This window comes from Lagenorhynchus albirostris, chromosome 2 (genome assembly GCF_949774975.1).
Source record: "Lagenorhynchus albirostris chromosome 2, mLagAlb1.1, whole genome shotgun sequence".
In the NCBI taxonomy this organism is placed as follows: Eukaryota; Metazoa; Chordata; class Mammalia; order Artiodactyla; family Delphinidae; genus Lagenorhynchus; species Lagenorhynchus albirostris.
Genome location: NC_083096.1, coordinates 129,038,047 through 129,060,807, shown reverse-complemented (window position 1 = coordinate 129,060,807; position 22,761 = coordinate 129,038,047). Strand labels below are relative to the sequence as shown.

Below are 22,761 nucleotides of genomic sequence, written 5' to 3'. Positions count from 1 at the left end.
TACAAAAGAATAAATAAAAAGGAAAAAAAAAGATTCCAAACTTTTAAGCCAATCTTCCTTGTCTCTTTTCTTTTTCACTCCCTCCTATCTTTATTCCCTCTGGTCACAGAATAATCTGGCTTGAGCTATTCTGTTTCTTTTTTATTGTGATAAAATACAAACGACAAAATTTACCATTTTGGCTATGTTTAAGTGTATTCAGTACATTCTCAGTGTTGGGCAACCATCACCACTATCCAGTTCCAGAACTTTTATATCATCCCAAAAGGAAACTCTGTACCAATTAGGCAGTCACTCCTCATTTCCCCTCTACTCCACCCCTGGCAACCTCTACTCTGCTTTCTGTATCAGTGAATTTGCCTACTCCAGATATTTCACATAAATGGACTCATGCAATAGATGGTTCTTTGTATCTGGCTTCTTTCACTTAGCATAATGTTTTCAAGGTTCATGCATGTTGTAGCATGTGTCAGTATCACATTCCTTTTAATGACTGCATAATATGCCATTGTATGGGTACATCACATTTTGTTTATCCATTCATTAGTTCATGGAGAACTATTTCATTTTAAGGGGGATTTTATTCAGAAAATAATTGTAAACTAATCAATTGGACATACCTTTAGAGGTTTGATTACATATATGTGTATATATATATATATATACATATATATATACATATATATATGTATATATATAGGCACCTAAAGGCTTTCAAAGAAACCTGATGTCTATTTGTAGAAGTTTGAGCATGAGAAGAAGTGCTGTATATCCAGAAGCTCATGAGATAGTACTGGATCTGACCTATGGATTTAGGGTTCATCTGCATACAGATGGAAAATAAAACCATATGAGTGAATGAAATTGCCCCAGGGAGAGAGTGTAAAGGAACTTAGGACAGAGTCCAGAGGTACTTTGGGGATCCACGGAGGGAGAAGGAGCCTCCAATTTCCTCCCTAGAGATGATGATAAATAAAACCTAACTCAGGTGAACCCTCAGGCTCATCATTTGCAAAGAAAACATCTCCTACTTTTTCACAAGGTTTGTAAGAAAATTAAATGAGTCAACATATGCAAAGCAGCTGGTACCTGGTCCATAGGTAGGACCTCAGTAATGATAGCTACAAATATTACTATATATATTTGTGCTGTCACTATTGTCAGTTTCTGCATGTTTCTTTATTTCACTATCTTGTAATATCATATCCAGGACTACCTATTTTGAAATAAGCTTTCCTACCCTCTTAAAGCTCAGTCTGTTTTTAATTTTGTTGTTGTTGTTGTTCCCAGACTTTGCTAGCTTCTCCCATAATACCGATGGAAGCTAAAAGAATCTAAATTAGGTGAAGAGACGCTAAGAGGCACAGGCCAGACTTCCGACCCAGTTCTGCATGCACACAGGAGGATGTTCTCAATTCCATAGCTTGGAAGAAAACTGTTCTAGCCCCAGATCATCAGGACCTTAAAATTCTTTCTCTTTAGATCTCTTTGTTTTGATATTGGCAAGGGAAAAGTTATTTACTTCATTTCTCAAAGACACTTGATTCTTTTTCCCTCCCATTTTTGGTAAAGAAATAGTTGACAAAAATTCATGACCCAGTCTAAAAACAATTACACTATATTGGAGTCAGAAGTGAAAAATCATTGGATATACTGTTTTTTAAGCTTATCATTTTACCAGACACAGTGTCTTAAACTTGTTACTCCTGTAAGATTTTTGACTGTCCTTGCTCTCTTCTGAAGAATTTCTTTGAATATTTTTAAATAAACTCTCAAAAGACTTGACCACACCTCTCCATTCGCTTTTAACATGGTTGGTATGACTGTTTCTTCCTGGGTCTTCTCAAAAAGCTGTTAAGATATGAATAACTTTTATATTTCATAACTTTGTATTAGTCTTTCAGAGTTTTCTTCATACTCATAAACTTCTCACATCTTTCCACCTTTCAAGGGGGAAAAGGTCTTCAGTGTTTTTTCTTATGCAATAATTCGATTAGTTTTGTTTTTCTGGAATGTCACATCTCTAGTGTATTCCTATTTATGTTCCATATATGGGAATGTATTTTACATATGGGAAATATGACTTTCAGTGAAACTAAAACTACAGAATGGCATTGCATTTTGTGAACATATGCAAATTCTTTCATTCCTTATTACTGGCTGATTTGTTGTACACTGAGAGATGGAAATACAAAAAGAATGTAACTCATACTCATCTACACAATTAGAAATGATGCTGGGAATGGACTCTGTCTCCTGAAGCCTGATCCAGGGCACTTTTCACTGGAAAATGGACAACTCGTGACGTTCATGACCTAGTTCATGTTGGCTATTATCCAAGTTTGGTGGTCAAAAACAGGACAGAGTCTATGGAAAATTACTATTGCCTGCTCTGTTACTAATTTAATACAAGAATTACTGGAATTTGTCTGTATTTTCTCATCTGTTTGGTAGGGCATGCTATCTCTTGTCTCATGGTCAAGTTGCAGAAAATAGAGTAATTTGAAAACATAAGATAATAATAGCATTTGGTTTATAATTCTATAAAAACCAGTAGTGACTGGTGAATATAGCATTCATTGTGACTCCAAAGCTGAATTAGAAGCATGGAGAAGCCAAGTAAGAGACTTGAAGCCCAAGAACAATTATAGGAGGAAAATGATTTTAACTACAATATTTTGTCCCTATAAGGAGATAAGGCAATTACAGGTGAGAAGAAAGAAGTTTTTCACAATCAAAATTAAAAATGAACAGAGAGAAGGTGTTCCTAAATATTATGGGTGGGTAGTTTTAAATGTCAATAAGTTTTCTATAAACTCTTCACGTGGAGGGTAATGGAGAATAGCTTAATGTGGGAGGAGATTTTTTTTTAAACAAACATTGACATTTTAAAGACCTAAACATCTTAAATGGAATGACTATTCAAATACAAAATTAGACAAACCAAGGCATTTTGGAGATTATATTTGAGTAGTATCCTAAGAGCCAGATAATGAATGACTCAGATCATCTGAGTGGTCTGGGCTGACTCACATGTTTTAAAAAAAGATGTCATCAAATCCCTGATTTTGTCAGTGTTTTTCCCCTTGATCCACCTGGTAGTGCCAAACAAATCCTGAACGTCAGTGACTTTTCCAGCTCTAATTTGTCAGGATGAAGTTCCAAACCACCAGTAACAAGTCTAAGGTTTTGACTATATAGGCATTGGTATATTTGAATAATACTGACTAACATGAGAAACACACAAGCCACATATGTAATTACAGGACACGTGGGAGATAGGAATCCCTGACAGAGCCTTGACAGGAGAAGAATAGAAGATACAAGAGTAGGCTTGGTTTGTCCAGGATGGAAGAAAAGGAGACTTCTTACCCCAATACCACCTGAATAATGCTTCCTGGAAAACATCTTACATCAACAAATATTATCTGGTTCCTCTACTTGGCGTAGAGGACATACCAAGGGTATCCTTGGCCTCTGTCCTAGAAAGGCTTACAGTCTATGAGGGAAACTGATGTAGGAACTAATAAGTGGAATGCTTTGATATATTGTAATACATATAACAGCAACATTTGGGGGAGCACAGGATAGTCAGTTTTGACAGCACTAAGATTGAGAGGCCCTCACGGAGGAGGGGGCATTTGACTGGGCTGTGAAGGCACATATGGAAGTTGTAAATATCAACAAAACAGGAAAAGCATTTCAGCCAGTGGCAAGGACCACATAAAGAGAAAAGAGATACAGGAGAACAGATATTGGGGATGTTCAGAGAATCCAGTATAGCCACTGAATTGAGGAAGTAGAAAAAGATGAACTGGGAATATGGGATACAAAGAAGTGTCAGGCCAATGTGGCTGTTTCGTATGGTTTACATAATCTCTGTCTTGGAACTATCCTAGTGTCCAGAATCCGCCTACCCTGGAAATTACTGTTCTTCTAAGTCTGTGATGGGGTTTCTTGGCACAGCGCCAATTTGGGCGATGGCTAACAATAGTCTAAGAAAAGCTTGCCTACTTTATTGTACTTTGTCCTGATCTCCTTTCCATTTTTTTTTTTAATATTCTTACATTGCTCATAGGGCTAAGAACTTACAGTGCCATGTCCTTGATAAACATCTGTTGAAAAACAGTAATGAATCCCATGCACATGCACACACACACATGCATACACATGAAGAAATTTTCACGGGTTTTTGAACGTTCAAATTTAACTAATATATTGCAACTTTAAAAATATGTTCACTTGCATGTTGCTAGGAACATTCAAATAGAAAATAGATTTTTTGACCCTTTGTTGTTTTCCCACAGGATTGAAAAAACGTACAAGGAAGGCCTTTGGAATACGGAAGAAAGAAAAGGACACTGATTCTACGTATGTACTTAAGGAGAGCACCACTGCTCAGCATCAGCTGGCTGTGACCGTGTGGAAACGCAGATCTGCTGTGGTCTGCTGTATAGCAGAATAATGAACCTATAAAACCCCTTATTTGACAAGAATCCCTGAAAGAAAGTTAGAAAATGCAAAAATCAATAGTTGTTTAGGCACAGGTGAAAAGAAAAAAAAAAAGCAACTTTAGCTTTTCATTCTGTACGTTTTTATCGTGCATAAATTTTATCACAAGGTGCTGAGAATTGCCCTGTGGGCTTGTCCTCTGAGAATTTATAATTCATGGAATAGAATATCTATCACACAAATTGAAGTATCTTTCATATAACTAAAAGAGCTAACATTTGTTATGACTACCGTGGTAACACGTACTTAGTAAATGCTCAGTGAATGGTAGCAGCCACTACTCCTGTTATCATTAATACAAATTAATATGTGGTAAGTTCCTTAGGAGCGATTAGAATTGGAATTTCCAGGGAATTGGAGGGTGGGAAAGCTCATATTTGAATACATGATCAGTGAAGCTTCAAAGAGGGAGGAGCCTTGATTTTGGCCTTCAAGAAGATGAGGACATGCGTTTCATGCCAAGGGACAACAGCCAAAGCAGAGATGTGGAAAAGCCAAGTAGGTATTCGGGACAAGCTAAACAGAGCAGTCTGTCTACTTGTCGGCCACACGTAAATGTAATAGTGGGAGGCAAGGCTGCAAAGGAGATCAGGGCCAGATAGGAAGGGCTTTAAGTACCAGCCAGGCTGAGGTGTCTGGGCTTCCTTCCTTAGGCAGTGGGCAACCTTGAAGCCTTGAAGGCTTTTAAACCAGAGACTGTAAAGGATTGGGGGGTAAAAAGCTATTTTTTGTCCAGATATCAAGTTTTAAGTCCCCTGTTCTTACCTTTTCTTTGTGTTTTTTCTTTTAGTAAATAATTATTTCATGGAAGCTGTATTTACTCTAGTCTTGCCAATTTTTCTAAATGATTAAATTAGAAAAAAATTTTTCTGAGCATTATATAATTTTCATTATTTCTTAAGAAATTGCCAACTTTGATACATTAACCAGAATAGGAGATGGTTCGTTCACCAGAGTCGGAAGACCTGGGCTCTGGTTTCAGCATTGCCAATAGCTCCACGGACTTAGAATACACTTTCCTCTAATGGGCCTCAGTTTGCACTAGATGGAATTGAATTTCCATAAAAGGCCAGACACTGTAGCAGTCCATCTGTCAACAGAATCCTTTGCCACCTACAATGTGCCGTGTGTTGTGGGGGACACTATTAGACATATCTCAAGAGAACATCATTAGCAGAAAACAAATCCATTTTTCTTTGAGATGGTTTCTGTAACTGACTATACATAATCTCTGGTGTGTGAAGAAAATTAGAAAGGAAAGAAGCTCCCTCAAAAGGAAAAAGAGGTCAAACAACCTCCCCAGGGCAGACTGAGCTCAATTGCAGGTGGCCAAAGTACCACTCTTCCATCACCACTTCTAAAAACATGAAAATGAGGAAGTTACTCTTCATGGCTTTGTGTAGATGCCCAATATCTCTCTGAAATACTCTAACAAGACATTTTCTTGTAAAATCCCAAGCATCTGTCCTTTACTTCTTATCATCTGAGCGCCCCAGTTTACTTAGGTGATAGCAAATTAGCTATAAACTGGTTCCACCAGCAGTGATGGTCAAAGGACAAGACGTTTAGTGTAAGCCTTTGCTTTTCATGAGCCTCTGCTCTCTAATTGGGTCATGTATCATTCTTGCAGAAGGCTGGAGAAATGTTCTGGCAATGTGCTATCCCTTCAGATTTAGGTAATGCTTATGTTAGTCTGCAATCACTGAAACCTTGTTGATACAAACTGTTTTCAGGGCCGTTGCAACTCCGTGAGGGTTGACAAGTAACCTGCTATGGTAGCTGCCAGTTCCAACTTCGGTTGATTGAGTGTCCTTAGATAGAGTGGGGTTAGAACCAGAGCTTCCTGATTTGATCAACGTTACAATGGCTGATAGAAAGAGGAAAGGAGAGAGGAGCCTGTGCTAAGTGGCAGGCCCTGTGCAGGGTATTTTGTATGTACTGATATCCTTTTTAATCCTCATAGTAATTCAACAAGGTTAGAAATAATATCTCAATTTTGGAGATGAGAAATCAGTGCCAAAAGGAATTAAGTAACTTGCTGAAGGCTACCCAGAAAAATAAGACATGGAGCCAGTATTCTAGTCCAGAGTCAAGTGCCTATTCTTTGATTACTCAGAAAACAAAAAGAATAGATGGACAAAATTATATTCAAGACCAATAGGAGGGTAAAAGAGAAAAGGCAGCAGTGGCAAGAGGTGACTGTCACTTTTTAAAATAGAGGCAAAGCGTTCCTGGTAGATGATCAGTTTTAAAACAGAATCAGTAAATATAATGGGTCTGCTCTTAAAAAGAAAAAAAATTATTTAAAAATGTATAAAACTTAATAAAAGGGGGTTAGGAAATAAACTGAGGACACATACCCCATTGTCTGAGGCTGCTAAAATCTCTCTCTCTACTCCCCATCCTAGGTCAGCTTGTATAATAACTTTATTCTAGGTAGCATTTAATGAGTATTTACTATGTTCTAGGTACTATTCCGGGCTCTTCATTTATATTAACTTATTGAATCCTTTAACAGCCCTATGAGCTATATGCTGTTATCACGGCTGTCATATAGATGAGGAAACTGAGACACAAAGGAGTGAAGTACTGGTCCAAGGTTATGCAACTAGGAAATCTAAGTTGATTAAACCTGGGCAGTTGGGCACTATAGCTAGTGCACTATACCACCATGCTTACTGCTGTCATACGGGGAAGCAGCAGCCCCATTTCCATCAGTGGATAAGACAAAGGATCAGAATAGACACCAACGCTGCTATGTACAATTACAATTATTCTGATTAAGATTTTTGAAGTGCCATCCCTAGAGCTGTAATATGCATGAGACCAAGTGGCCTCCCATTTAAGTTCCCCTATAGCTATGCCCTTCTACCTGGACCAATAGTGGGCAACACCACAGCCAGGACTATCTCCAGAGCCTTGTCTTCTCCACATCTATCACCTGCCCCGAAAGACAACCCCACGAGGATCAGTGCCTCTGGATGTGTCCTATGCAAAATTTGATGCAATCTCCTCTCTATCAGTTCCTTTAGCAGAGGCTGAAATCCTAGTAAGAAATGCTCATTTTTTGAAGTGTACAAATCTAGGGAAAATTGACTTTGATGAATATGGGTTGGTACCTTTCCTCTGTACTTTCCTACCACCTGGGTTTACTGCGGCCATAATAGCCCACTGGATTTACTTGCCTGTCTCATTCTCTCTATGATGAGCATGTCTTCTTCATTATTTTTTCTCCTGACCCTAGCCTAGTGCCTGGCCTATTATAAGCACTCAATAGTTGTTCAATGAATTATATATAACTTTTATTGGCTAAGACTCTTCCTATCTTTCTATCTTAGATGAAATTTCTTTGAACCAACTTTTTCCCGTAGCCAGCGAATGTCCAAAGATCCTAAGATTTCTGTCAACTCCCATGGTCTTTCAATATCAGGGTCCTCTCTGCTTCTAGCCCCTGTATCACTGATTCATCCCTGTATCCACATGGACACAGAAATGATTATGGAAAATGATGCTCTCCCATCAAGTGTTTTGTAATACAAGTAGAATATTCTGCTAATTTTGAAGGGGGTGTTGGTGGGGAAGGGGAATCACATCTTGAAGCCAAGAAGATGTCCCACCAACTCTGCATTTCTCTCTCTCTCCTCTGTCCCACCCCATGAAGCAATAAACAATTTTGTCACTTGGTCCCACCTGCTAAGGAACAGTTCCAACCACACCAAACTCTTCAAGATTTCATAGTCCACCCAGGCACTTACTAAGGTTTTCTTCCAAACAATGCAGGTCCCCATCTAAGCATAATTCTGGTCTCCATGTTAATAGAATAATATTTTTCTAGCTCCTTACAGAATTAATTAATACAAGAAGTTATAAAGTGACTACTCTTTTTCTTCTCTCTTTCTCTGATTCCTCCAGCTCAGTTTTCCAAAGTAACAATAATAATACCCTTCCTCTATTGCTATAAAGTCTAACATGGCTGCAAGTGAACAGTTTTGTGTTCCTAGGGTAGAGACATCACGGAAGAGGAAAAAACCTGTAACAAACAAATAAACATTTTTGAATACTTAGTATGTGTCGGGAACCATTATAAGTTCTTTATATACCTTATCATATTTAAGCTGGCTTAGAGAACTAAGTAATAATCAATATGTTCAAGGTGAGAGAGCTAATAAGTGGTAGAGTCCGGACACCTGGCTTCATCCTACTCTAAAGCCCTTATTCTTAAGCACTGCAGCCTAGCTTCACCATGGATTAAATACCCTGGACTTTAGTCATCAAAGCAAGCCATTTAGCAAAATTGCCCTCCATTTCCTGTTCTGTAATCAAAGGAGCAGTAACTCTAGAAATATGGAAGAAAATATAGATTCTTAAAGTAAGTTGAAAACTACTTTGTAGTTTTATAAGTTCTTCTTATAATAAGTTCCTTCTTATAAGGGGAAATTCAAGACCACTTATGGGGAGAAGATGAGAGAGAGCAAATGGGTTTGCATTCCTGGTGGTAGTTTTAAATAGAAGGCTGCTGAGTGGGACAGCTCTTAATGAATTCTCCTCTCAAGACACTGCACCAGCAACTTGTGCCTTTTGGATTCCAGTTTTTAATGAGACTCTCCCTCCCACGCATACATACACACACCCCACACTCAAATATCACTCAACCAATCCGTTTTGATTTGGCTTTCATTAGCCAGGTTTACTGGGGTTGGAACTCGTGAGAGGGGGGAGAAAGGTGGTTAATGATTCTTATTGTCATACTTGAGACTATGTAGCAAGAATGATTCATTTTCCTAATAGCTACCAATTTCTTTTTGTTACAGAGGTTCACCAGATAGAGATGGAATTGTAAGTATTTAAATGACCATTATTAGTAGGTTTGCACTTCAACCTATGCTAGTTTAAATTTCTTAAAGCCCCATTTCTTCTTTTTTTTTTTTTCTGCAAGGGGAAAAAAATTAGCTTAAATGACTTTTCAATTACAACTTTTTTTGTTGTAAATTTTGTAGTCATTGCATGGGACATAAATGCAGTCTTGGTCAAGTTAAACTTATTTATTGCATTCACCAAAAACCCTGCCCCAGAGTAGGCAAGCAAACCAGTCATCAATATGGTGGGTCAGAAGCCAGATAGTTCCTGCAGGGGCTACTACCATCAACTGTTATTTCGTTTCCTATTTAATGATATAAGAGCTCCTTATATGAGAATGTTTTTTTCCAGCAGAGGCCACAAAGTCATAATGGATCTGAGATCCAATAAAATTGAAAGAAGCTCTTCCTCTTTCGTAGTTGAGCTGCAGATACATTTTCTATGTTAAATTCATAAGTAGGGAATAGTCTTGAAACCATTTATGCCTGAATTTACAGCCTGGAGGAGGAAAATGTGTCCACTGGGTTTAGATTCAACAGTAACTCTGATTCCTTGCTGGTCACCAGATTTCTTGCTTTTTAAAGAAATCTGTGGTGCATGGGCTTGGATTTATCTGAGTTGTGCTTATGCGAGTCTGCACCAGCTTCTAAAATGACTTCCTTCAAATCTAAATCAGATGCCTATTCAGAAGGTTCAAAAGAACAGCTGTTACTGAAGGAAAAAAAAAAAAAGGGACTCGCATTAGGCTCATTGGGCTGAAGTGGGAATGAAAATAAACCAGATAGTTAAAAATATTTTCTTGAAAAATCACCCTTTATAATATTAGACCTAAATTGGGGTGTTAATTGCAGCTATGGTAGGAGTTTTTCTCCCATATTTGACTCAAGGTTCTTAGCTTTGGGACGCCTTTTGCATTCATGTAGTTCTCGCCATGAAATGTTAAGAAAGTAGACTGAAATTTATCAGACATTGGGTAACACTATAATCAAGGCTCTATTCAGCAGGGGAAAAAAAAGACCCAGAAGACTCAGCTTCTCCTCACCTCTTGCTTCTGGCTCAGAGCCCTCTCGTTAACTCTGTCTCAGGTACTCTCTGCTTCTGTGTCTTCTCTTTGCTTCTGTCTTGGTCCCCTCCCTGAGTTCTCTTGTTCCCTTCATTCTGACCCTTGCAAGGCTCTGTGAGATAGTCTCTGCTTTCCCTCCCTGCTGCTTCCAGGCTGGTTTGCTGTTTCTTGCTTCTCTCCCTGTGGCACCCTCAGTCTTGTCCTTTTTCCTTTCTCTAAAGCTCCTCCCTCCCTGCTGTTCATTGTCTCCCAAGGCCCCACTGCTATCTCAGAGTTCTCTGGTCTTCTAGGGACCACGAGTTTAAATCTCGAGCAGAACATGCATCCCAGTGCTTGGCACAGTCCTGGCGGGCTTGTAGCAGGCAACTCTGAGTATGTGCTGAGTCAATAAGCCCAGCCATGATTCTGCGGACTTGCCCACCCTAAGTCAGGGCTTCATCCCTGAGTTCCCCGATCCTCCTTCACTGTCACCATTCTCAGTCACATCAAGTTATTTATCAGCAGATGTGCCTTCTTTGTTCCTTAATTGGAAATGCCATGAATGGTCATGATTTTAGGAAGGAAGAATTATTTAATTTCGATTTCTCAGGAAATAACACAGACCTGTTTGGAAAACAGGCTGCATTCGAAATAAATGCAGGTTCTCAGAAACAGGGTGTACAGCTTCCTAGGTAACTGGAAATTATTGGCCAGCTGCTAATTTTACTATTTGGAAATGTACCTTAAGTTTTCTCCACATACTATGGTCACCAAATTTTGAGAACGTCTTATGAGACCAGTGCTGTAGGGGTCCAAGTTTCTGTTCGCATTCAGTCCCTGGAAATCTCAACCTGATTTTCTTTCAAACTCAGACTGATTTCTTTAAGACCTCGTGTCTGTGGAGCCAGTCCACGTTTATGTGGCTGAGTTAGCTTTCAAATTATTGCTTTTTGAATATCTGAAGTGGAAATTTATGGTTTCACTAATGTGGTTCTACAAACTACAGGTTGTGGTGTGCCCATTTAATGCTTATAGACGACTTTGTCAATGCAAGGGCCACACGACAGATTTAACTATTTAAATTCAGTTTCTCAAAAATCCAGTGAAGCCCATCTCTGGTGACACTGCTTTTGAGGTTTTATCTACAGAGCCTCTGTGGCCAGGCTGCACGTATCAAGATGGGCTTACCTTGCTCCCCACTGGCTGAAAATGCCTACCCTCGGCCGAGCTGTCTGTCTCGATGTCTGAAGCTTCAGGCAACTGTGTGTGATGATGCAGTCTAACCCAGAGACAAACTCTGTTTTGTGCAGGATACACTCTAAGTTTTTCCTAAGCAGTTCAGATTTCCATCCACACCTAGACTGGGGGCACTGGGGGTCACGGCCGTTGCTGTGAGGAGATCTCTGCTCATCCTGAACACGTGTGCAAGAAAGGGTCCGGATTTGGAGCTGTCAACTGTGTGTGCTGTGTGTATTGATGTCTCCCAGGAAGGCTTTGATCCAGGGGAATATATGATGGAGCTAGCCTTTTCAGACGTCCATTAAAAATGCAACCATTTTTATTAAGTCTCTTTGGTGTGTCCCGGTGTCTGTTCTCTACCTGTAAATTAAGTGCCGGCTGAGTGAGGACTCGATCCACATCATCCCTAGTGCCTGGGGTGCCTCTTCCTCCTTCCCTTCTTCTCCTGGCCTAGCCACACCGGCCTGCTGAATAGAGCCTCATTATGGGCCCCAAAGTCCACTCTTTGCTTCAAGAACCCTGCCAAGATTGGTAGGCCCTACAATTTGGCCTAGACATTATTTCTTCTATGGTATGCTTGCTGACTCCATGTGATTCTTTATATGTGTCTTGAAGAACAAACAGATCCTTTAACAACTTTTTTCTACATGAAAACAATCAATTGCAGCAGCCCAGCCCACATGAACCACCCTACAATAGCAAAGCAGAGTGCGCACGTGAAGGAGGAAAAAAAGTTTCGGTAAGGAAACAGATTTTAGTTTAAGATATCCAAGGGGTTGTAGAAACAGTGAGTAAAATCCCAATTTGAAATTTGAAGAAAACAACAGTAGCACTTAAGAAGACTCTTTCTCAGATAATATTTCCCAATTACTTCCTGAATACCCAGGGCCAATTTTTAAATCAACCAAATAGACTCTATATGTTGACATCCAAATATACTTTTAAAAAGTGATCAGGCATAAGAGACGTGTGATTCCTATGTCTTACACAAAGGATAGGGATTCCAATTTTAAAAAGAATATGCTATCTCTAAGAAAGCCTTGGCTGTAATATAAACACCACCATACAAATTGAGTAGTTGTTTATTAGGATAAGCACCACCTCAGTAACATCAGGAATTTGGCAGGACCTTGGCCTGTGGGATCTAATGTACTTGACAATGGACTTGGGATGCTGATCCTGTCCCAGACTATGCAACAACTATAACTGTGTTGTCCAACACGGCAGCCACATGTGGCTGTTTAAAATTCAGTGCTCACTAAATGTCCATCGACAGCTGAATGGATAAAGGTGTGGTGCATATATACACCACATCTTGGAATTCCACCATGGAATATTCCACCATGGAATATTACTCAACTATAAAAAAGAATGAAATAATGCCATTTGCAGCAACATGGATGGACCTAGAGATTATCGTACTAAGTGAAGTAAGCCAGACAGAGAAAGACAAATATCATATAATATGATATCAGTTATATGTGGAATCTAAAAAAAATAATAATGATACAAATCCTATTTACAAAACAGAAATAGACTGACAGACATAGAAAATAAAGTTACGGTTACCAAAGGAAAGGGGGGGGATAAACTGGGAATTTGGGATTAAAAGATACACACTACTATATATAAAACTAGATAAACAACAAGGGCCTACTGTAGAGCACAGGGAACTATATTCATTGTCTTGTAATAGCCTATAATGGAAGACAATCTGAAAAAGAATATATATATATATATATATATATATATAACTGAATCACTTTGCTATGCACCTGAAACATTATAAATCAACTATACTTTAATTAAGTAAATAAATAATGTTTTAATTCAAAAATAAAATTCAGTTCCTCAGTCACACTTGTCACATTTCAAGTACTCCACAGCTACTTGTGGCTAGTGGCTACCATATTGGACAGCACACATACAGAACATTTACTTCTTCACAGACAATTCTATTGGATAGTGCTGTTCTATACAAAGTGAGTCAAGTCTGTCTCAATGGCAAAAAGATTATATTTAGGCAGTGTATCATGTGCCTTTAATACTTCTCACCAAGGAAAGCTATGTGGCCATGATCTGACCTTGGAAAAGAAGAGCATTCACGAAGGAAATTAAGAACTTTGATGAATGTGTAATTGAACACAATTGTTACTACGTTTCTTGATTTAAACCATGATATTATCTGAGAGCAGATAATAAACCTGACCAAAGTAATATACCTATTAAAACATGATCAACATTGCTGTAAGCCTCAATTATCTTTGAATAAGTCATATATTCAAGTTGTAGAAGTTATTTATGCTAATTGTGGAATTTTAGAAAATACGGAAAAGAATTAAAAGAATAAATAATTATACTCCAAGAGAAAAATCACTGTTTATATGTTGATGAATAGCCAACATTGCTTTAAATAGTAAGCTTAGTTTTTAAATAATATTTCCCCACTTAACTTACATACTTCCTTGCTTTTTCACTGTTTTCCAATTGAAAAATCAATAGAGCCATTACCTCCATATTACCACTATGAGCTGCTTAAATGGTTAAACCAGGAGAATTGTTTCTTCCTTGGAGTTTGACCAGAAGAATTTCAGCCAGGTTCTGGATTAGCTTTAACTTGATAATATCCACTTGCAAAACCAAATATATTTGTAAGAATTCACTAGTATGAATGAGGCCAAATTGCCAATTTCTCTAATGAATCTCTGTGTGTGTGTGTGTGTGTGTATGTTTGCATATGTTTTGAATGTCTGCCCCAAATAATGTATTTTTATGATTTGTTGTTTGTGTTTAGTACTTATGTTTAAAATGTTCCTATTTTAAAGGAAAATTTCTTTTTATAGGCTTTGCTTTCTCTTTATCTCAATCTTCCATTGGTTTCCATGGAAACTGGGAAATTTTCACTCAGCCCAGATCTAGGAAATTCAAAAAATCGAGGAACTTTTTTAGTCATAATGTCGGGTATATGTTGTCAGGAAAGAAACATACACACACATATATTTATTTTGTTTTTGTTTAGCTGAACATATCAACTATCTTGGTTTTGAAAGGCTTTGATTATGGAGATGAGCTTATCATGGAAGCAAACAACTGTAGAACTTTGAAAATTTTGAACTCAGTAGTTTATCTAATCTCTTTAGTTTTCAGATAACAATTCTTTGTATTGAAGAATTGTTTGATAACTAAAAGGTCTATTAATAGTACTATACTGATCACAAAATTCATCAGTTTAGTTCTTTGAGATCAGCTTAGTTTATTTGATTTCTTATTATTATACATTACATTTGTATTTTGAATTTATTATACATACTATCTAAGAAGGATTTGGAGAATTTTGCAAAGAAGACATATGCAAACAGATTGGTAAAGTAGAAATTTTAAAAGAAAGCAAATATGACAAAAAGAAAATAGGAACCATGTCCATTCACTATGAGACAGATTTTTTTTTTATTATTAGACGGCACATTATTTGATGGACCATGTCCTCAAAAGCAGCTTCATAGCTCATACAGGTGCAGAGTTGATGTGGCAGGTTTTTAAAGCAAGCTTTGTTTAAAGAAGAAAGAATGTCATTGAAGCACTAATTCAATGAAGGCAATTCTGTGAGAAGGTTAAAATGATGTAGTCTGACGAAGTACATTATCTTTGTCAGGAGCAAGACACAGACGAAGAGGGGTACCAGCCCTGTATTCTGGGGCGCTGGTTGGTGGAGGTGGGGCAGAGTTGCTGCATTTGTAAATTCCAGTGCAGTGTTAGTGTACAGGAAGAGAGAGGAAGATAATGAACACATTATTCCCTAGGCACTTCACCCTTACTAAACTACTGTTAGTTCTTAGAGTGCCCACTCAACACGCAGTAAGTATTACTCAGTGATGATGGTTACTAGGTTACCTCTGATTTGGTTTTCTAGTGATCCTATATGCATAGATGCAAAGCTTTCTTCTCCTGCCTATTTGTCAAATTAAGTGTCAGCTGTTCACATTTTATTTCAACTGGCCTTCATTTGTGACTGCGAAATTACGTGTCCTGTCCTCAAGCCCCGTGTGTCACGTCAGCATCTGATGCGTGTTGTTGTGAGATCTGCGAGTGCTCTGTGACATACTGTTGCTCCATGTGCCAACTACAGGAATGTTGTTGAATGGACTGTCCATTACCAACCTCATTTGCGTTTTTGTCCTTTGCTCACAAGAAGTAGAGAATCCCAGGAATTTCAATTTGGATGATGCCACATCCTTGGTCAAGTTCTTATGGCCATACATGTCATGGTTGTCTAGGGGCCAAAATAGAACTTTAAGACAACCCTGAGAGGACAATGCTGATACCCAGTCACTTGTAATGATGTGTGCTCATGGAGGCTTAGGATGCATGGATGATAGAAATCCACTCTTAATCCTCAAATTCTATATTAATAATTTGGTAAGAAAAGCCACTTGAAAGAATATCAGCACTATTTTTAAAACTTACAGGCTGAATTAACTAATTTGGAGCTGATTTCCTTTATATTCTGTCAAGTGGGTAGTTAGGAAAAAGTTGAGTCAGTGTCAGAAAAGTTAAAAGAAGACTAGTTAATGGCTTGGATGAATACTCTTTGGATCTGTTGGAACTAATTGTATATGAGAGTAATGTAGAAGTCAAAATATTTCCATTTAAATGTGTATATACATCTGGGTATATCCCCTAAGGTATAGAGGATTAAATTATAACGTAGGTGCTGCTGACTCTCTAGTAATTGAATAAAATTTGAACAGCTAGTTGTTAATATCTCTATGCTTAGGTATCCTACAGTCTTTTGTGGAATAAGTGTGTAAGTTCTTTTATGCAGTGTCACAGCAGCTCAGTTTACCATTCAGTTACACCAATGTGGCTGCTTAATAGGCTGCTCTAATTTGTCTTTCTAGTGTTGGGTTTGGATAGCTCTTGCTAAATACAGATAAGAGTGAAGTGTTCTTTGTTCCTTTTTTTTTTCATTCAATTGTTTCTCTTCTAAACGTATTTTCAAATTTATTACAGAAGAAAAGCAATGGGGCACCAAATGGATTTTATGCGGAAATTGATTGGGAAAGATACGTGAGTATCAGAAGATTGTTTGTCTTTATAAATATTTCAGAATGTGAAAACGAGTCGAGGCATTCTTGTATTTAAAATAGGACACAGAAATAAGTGAAACACCTCATTAGGAAGTGCCGGCACAGTTAGCATGCCGGCACAGGTAGCAGTTAAGAGCACTAGAGTCTATTAGACCTGGGTTCAAGTCCTGGCCCCTCCATATATCACCTATGTGTGGCTTTGGTTATTTGCTGGCCAGCAAAAATGAAGTCAGTAGTTATTTTATAGCACTGTCACGAGGATTCATTGAGCTAATTATTTGCAGAATATTTCAGTAGGCTGCCTAGCCTGTAATATGTGTTCAAAAAATGCTTTTTAAAATATTAACTCCAGATGTTTCAGTCCTGGTTATATTTCTGAGCGGCTTTCAGTATTGGGCCTTGATTTCATAATGTCCTAGTCCATTCGGGCGGCTCTAACAAAAATACTAAAAATTGAATGGCTTGTAAACAACAGATATTTAATTCTAACAGTTCTGGAGCCTGGAAGTCCAAGATCATGGTACCAGCAGATTTGGTGTCTGGTTGAGTGCCCACTTTCTGGTTCATAGAAGGCACCTTCTAGCTGTAACCTCACTGGGGTCTTTTTTATAAGGTCACTAACCCCAACCATGAGGACTCCTGCCTCGTGACCTAATCACCTCCAAAGGCCCCACCTCCTAATACCATCACCTTGGGGTTTGGATTTCAACATATAAGTTTGGGGAGAATACAAACCTTCATACCATAGCTCATGATAATTATTATAGCCTCGTGGTACAGATTTTTCTTAGGTCAAATGACAATCACTTGTTGCTTCTCAAGGAGCGAAGGTGAATCCCAGCTGAGACCTAAATTCTCCTCATAATTCCCCCAGAAAGCAATTAACCTCATCACCACACACTTCACCAACCACAACAAAATGGACACAATGGCTCTTAGATTTCTAATCATAGAAAACGTGTAGACCATATTCACATCCAAAATCATTTCTATTGCATAGTAAGTGCCCAAATTCACAATCCCTACAGAATGCCTTTGTACTTATACCTTAGGTGACTGTCTGGCCCAGCCTCCCCTTTCATAAGAATTAAGATTGATGTTAATGCTTTTGCACATTTGTTAATAAGAAGAATTTTATTTTTATAATAACAACCACCATTTATAATATTATATGCTACTGAATTCTTACCACCTTAGAAGGTAAATACTACATTATCTGCATTTTAGAGAAAAGAAAACTGAAGCTCAGAAAGGTTAAATTCTTCATGCCACTCGTGCAGTCCAAAACATGTCATTCTGTCAACCTCATTACCTGGTCCTCTCTTATATTTGTTTCCCAGAATTGAGATCTTTTGATATTTTTAGCAGTTTAATTCCCTAGATCTATGATAGCCCCTATGTTATCCTACATCCAAATTGTTCACAAATAATGTTATAAAGGAAGTTACTAAAGATATTAAGGAAGGATGATTTCTTTTCTCAAAATTAACACTTTTTCACCCAGAAAGATTTTTGTTATGTTTTGTAGAATTCTTTAATATACAGGAATGGGATACTCTAAGCAAACAAGAAGCATGATAATTAAAATACGAAATTACTCATCAAGTACTTCTGCTACCCCATCTAAACTCTAAACCCTAGTGCTGTCCTGTCAACATGTAAGTGTTTAAATGAAGCAGAATTTCCCTCGAATTTGCTTGGTCCTAAAAAATACTCAGGTCACAGGAATTGTGTTTGTAATTATACACTAGACTCCACTTTCTCTAAGTAATAATAAAGGTTTTATTCTTAATAGATTATATCATCGTGTTTTTGGCAGGGAAGGCCTAGGGAAGGATGTGGCCTTCAGGCAAAGCCCTAAAGTTTAAGTAGGTTTAACTGACTGCCCATTTGAGGGAGGAGACTTCCAGGCAGAGAGAAGGACATTTATGAGGACCCTGAAGTGGGAAAGAGCTTGCAGCAATCAAATCATAAACGTTAATAGTGGGAAGAAGGCCTTGTGAGAATCAGGCAGGGCCTTGTGGGCTGCACAGTGGTGCTGACTATTATTCTAAGTGCAGTGAGAAGCCAGGGACAGGTTTTTAGCAGGAAAGTAACCTTAATACACTTGCATTTTAAAAGTAGCTTTGAGTACTGAAAGGACAGAGGGAGACAATAAATGCCCAATAAATGGCAGCTTTTCCATGGCGTTCAGGCCCTCTTCTCTCTCCATGGTCATGGTATGTCTTTTGCTTCAGTGACTCCAAAATCTCTCTCTCCAGCTCTGTCTTCTTTACTTCCAGGCCTATGACCTCAACTACAAGAGGCTGCCCTTGAACTCTGCATCCTTTTCCTCTCTCAGGCATAGAGTTGAGCCTCAAAATACCTGGGATCAAGGCCCAGGTCTACCATTTGCTGGGTGTGTTTCCTTGAGAAATGGCGTCTAATTCCTCTTAGTTTCCTCCTTGGTGAATGGGATAATTCTTTCTGCATATGATTGTTATGAAGGGACAGTAAAATAAAGCGTGGGTCACAGTACTTATCATATAATAGGAACTAAAGTATGATAATTCTAATCCCAGTCATGCAAACTATCTTTTATCTTTCCTGTCTTTTTCCTAAAAATGTTACTCGCCTTCTGTTGGAATGAGTTCAGCCAGGAGTACTCCCAGAATTTGAGGATAGCAATCTCAGAGTCTTCTTGAACCTTCCATTTTCTTTTTCTCCTATGACCAGTCTGTTACTAAGAACTAACAAATTGTCCTTCCAAATGTCCTTGATTCTTCCCTTCCCACCACGAACAACTTGGTCATTTACTTAGCACATCTCACCTGAATTGATGCAAGCATCTTAAATTAGTTTTCCTTTCTCCAGTTTCTTCTGTCCCCAATATATCCTGAAGCATATTTCCTTAAGATTCTGCTTTCAGCGTGTCCTACCTTAATTGAGAAGCTGCAGTAGCCATATCAAGTTCAGACTCTTCCCCCAGCATATTGCTCCCCAGCCCCCAGCCATGGTCTTCTTTTCCATGGTCTCCCACCATACAGCTTCCTTTCCAGTCCTGTCATTGTCACCATTGCCTCTCCCTTTCCCTACAGGAATCATACTGTCCATTCCTGCCTTGGTGTCTCGGTACAGGCTCTTCCTCACCACTGACTCCCCTCTCCTCTCCATCTGGCCCGAAAGGCACACACAGACTCTCTAATTCTTCCAAACCTCACAAATTTCCTCTCCTTTCAAACTCCTATCACTGATGTTTTGTGTTTCGCATTTTTTTGAACTTTTGCTTCCCAGAATACAGTCGAAAGATAATTTGCATTTTGTATCCCTGCCATGTTGCTCAGCATAGTCTTTGGCTTACAGGAAATGCATGATAAATTCTGTTTGAATGTTTTCTTTCATTGACAGTTGATTCCTAGTTTATTTTCCCAATAGGAAGACTCTCCAAATATCCGTGAGTAAATATCTAAACATATAGGGCCCAGCACTCACCTCCAAAACAAGAGACAAGTCTATACCCTTAACTGGAAGACCCTTGAAGGAAAATGAATAATTCCTTTATCATTGTCAGGATAATAATTGCTTAATGTGCACTTGTATTTTATAGAACTCACCTGAGCTGGATGAAGAAGGCTACAGCATCAGACCTGAGGAACCCGGCTATATCCTTTCTTTATATTTTAATTTTCATTTTCATTTGCTCTCAGCAGGGTGATAAATTTTGTATTGAAAAGGTGCTGAAACCCAAGCTTCTCAAGTCCTGTTGTCCCTTGTATTAGAGATGAATAAGCAGCACAGAGAACAGCCTGATCACTAACAAGCAGGCATTTTGCCTTGCTCTATTCATAGAAAAGAGAGAGTGAGGAGAAAGAGAAAAGTTGTGCTGAAAAACAGTTGTACAAATTGCGGGTACTGGGTTGTCTGCTGAAATCCGATATGACAACGTCACTAATGGTGGCTGGAAAATAGCTCTGACTTGTGCTTTGCCTGCAAACCATCTCTGGTAAGAGCAGGTCACACTCTGAAGCAGTTAAAAATCATCACAAATCATCAGTAGAGAGGCCTTCCTGTCTCCACAGTAAGAGGAAGTTCCCGTGGGCCTGTCACGCCTGTCACTGTGTGTGCTGAGTGAGACACAAATGGCCAACTTTGTAACCATTGCTCCTTGAAATTCACCATCCTTAATCCTGCTCCAAGGAAAGGTGAATAAATTCTAACTCTCTCCTTCTTTACCCTTTGATTTTTGTTTGTTTTGCTTTGATTTTCTACCATCTAAGGATACTTCTGCTGCCTCTATGTGCAGTCACTCATGTCTTATACTCATCATTGCCTCCCAGTAGAAAAAAAGAGTTATGTATCTTTAACTGTGTTCTACCTACCAAAGGAAAGCACTTTTATTCTTCAAGCGAATCGGAAGAGGAAGAAGAATCACACAAGAAGTTTAATATCAAGATTAAGCCATTGCAAGCTAAAGACATTCTTAAGAATGCTGCAACTGTAGATGAACTGAAGGCATCAATAGGCAACATTGCACTTTCCCCATCACCAGTGGTGAGTGGATTTTATTTCAAGCTTTGGTGAGGTTGGACAGAGAGCTGTGCTCTGCCCATACATGTTAAGTAGATCAGAAACTTCTTAAACTGAAGGCTGCATATGGTCACCATTTTATGAAGTCTATAAACCTGAAGCAGCTCGTTCTAGCCATGGAAAGTTATGCTCATTCTATATTGCAGTTTCTGTGCTTTTCAAAATGGTAAAAATGCACGAGATCACATTTCTTTTTGATGTTTTCCTGCAATCACTTTTCAAAGAAGGAAAGAATAACATAAAGATTATCCAGACTTACTCCTGAAACAATTAAAAACGATATGAAGTATACAAATTTACTAATAGCGATTTTTAAAAACACATCTTAATGTCATCTCTTATGATATAAAACATAAAAACTCATGGAAAGAAAACCAAGAAAATTGCTTTTTTTTAGGAAAATAAAAACCCTTTTCATTGCTAATGCTTCAAAAAGAAATATTAATCTAACATCATAGATCATAGTCTAAAAAGATATTAAAACTCATAAGCTTCATTATATTTTATTATCAAATTGTCTTAAATAATCTCATCATTTAGGCACCTCAGATACAGGTACGCCTTATTTATATTAATCAAATTCGTATTTTTCTACAAGTTATACTTCCTTCTCCAATTCTCATCTACTAAATTTCTCTAATTGCTGCATTCTGAGTTCCAACATTTACAGTGTTTTCTCTGTAGTACTTGATAAATGCTGCAATTGTTTTCTAAAAATAGCTGTGAAGAGCAGATGAAGGCTCTCATACTAGGAGCTAAGATGTTCTTGGCTTCTTGGCATCTTCTTTAGAGAAATGTGCTCTCCCTGCAGCATTTCCCATGAACGAGGTAATTAATAAATGCTGAACCATTTTTGAGATGCTTCTGGAATATCTCGACTAACCTTTCTAAAGGAGTTGTAATCACCCATCCTTTGGGAATAAATGTTTGCCTGCCTGGGATGAATAAAGTCTACAAAGATGCCTTCTTTAGTGCTTAGTGCTTATAATGGCCTTTACCACTACGGTTAGGGTCAACTAACATGATTGCTAATAGTAGTCAACCACAGCAAATGATATTTCAGGTAATTTTTAATCATACTCACTTGCCATCTTAAGATGTTTTCTTGAAAAGGGAGGCATAACATGTATTAGTTTTCTTTCCCTTCTGCCATGGAGGGTACAGATTTTAAATTCACATGTTGGTCTACAATACAGGTGATTTCTAGTAATAGGGGCATTTTAACTGTACACACTTTCACTTTTCAGTTAACATCTTTCAAATCATTTTTTACTTACTAAATCATTTTTTATCAATTGTAAAAGTTTATTTCAATGCCTGAAACCAGTTTATATCCACTTCTCTATAGAGTGTAATAAACCTAGTGGTCATTTGAAAGCTACCAGGATAAGTGTAAGAAGGCAAGTTCATGGGGTTCAGTGAACAAATTTCTGTGAAAGAAAACTTATTAGAACGATC

At 38.2% G+C, this 22,761-nt stretch overlaps 1 protein-coding gene across 4 annotated transcripts in view; it reads left to right on the top strand.

Annotated features, from left to right (window-relative positions):
* SGIP1 (SH3GL interacting endocytic adaptor 1) overlaps positions 1-22,761 on the top strand; it is a 217,130-nt gene that overhangs the window by 99,948 nt on the left and 94,421 nt on the right. For 3 of the 4 annotated variants that reach the window (XM_060139821.1, XM_060139822.1, XM_060139824.1), the window contains 6 exons: positions 4,308-4,371; positions 9,324-9,348; positions 12,318-12,389; positions 16,661-16,717; positions 20,324-20,378; positions 21,092-21,267. In XM_060139821.1, the coding sequence (XP_059995804.1) occupies positions 4,308-4,371; positions 9,324-9,348; positions 12,318-12,389; positions 16,661-16,717; positions 20,324-20,378; positions 21,092-21,267 (449 nt within the window). The remainder of the gene's footprint in view (positions 1-4,307; positions 4,372-9,323; positions 9,349-12,317; positions 12,390-16,660; positions 16,718-20,323; positions 20,379-21,091; positions 21,268-22,761) is intronic. The other variant, XM_060139823.1, reaches the window with a different exon arrangement.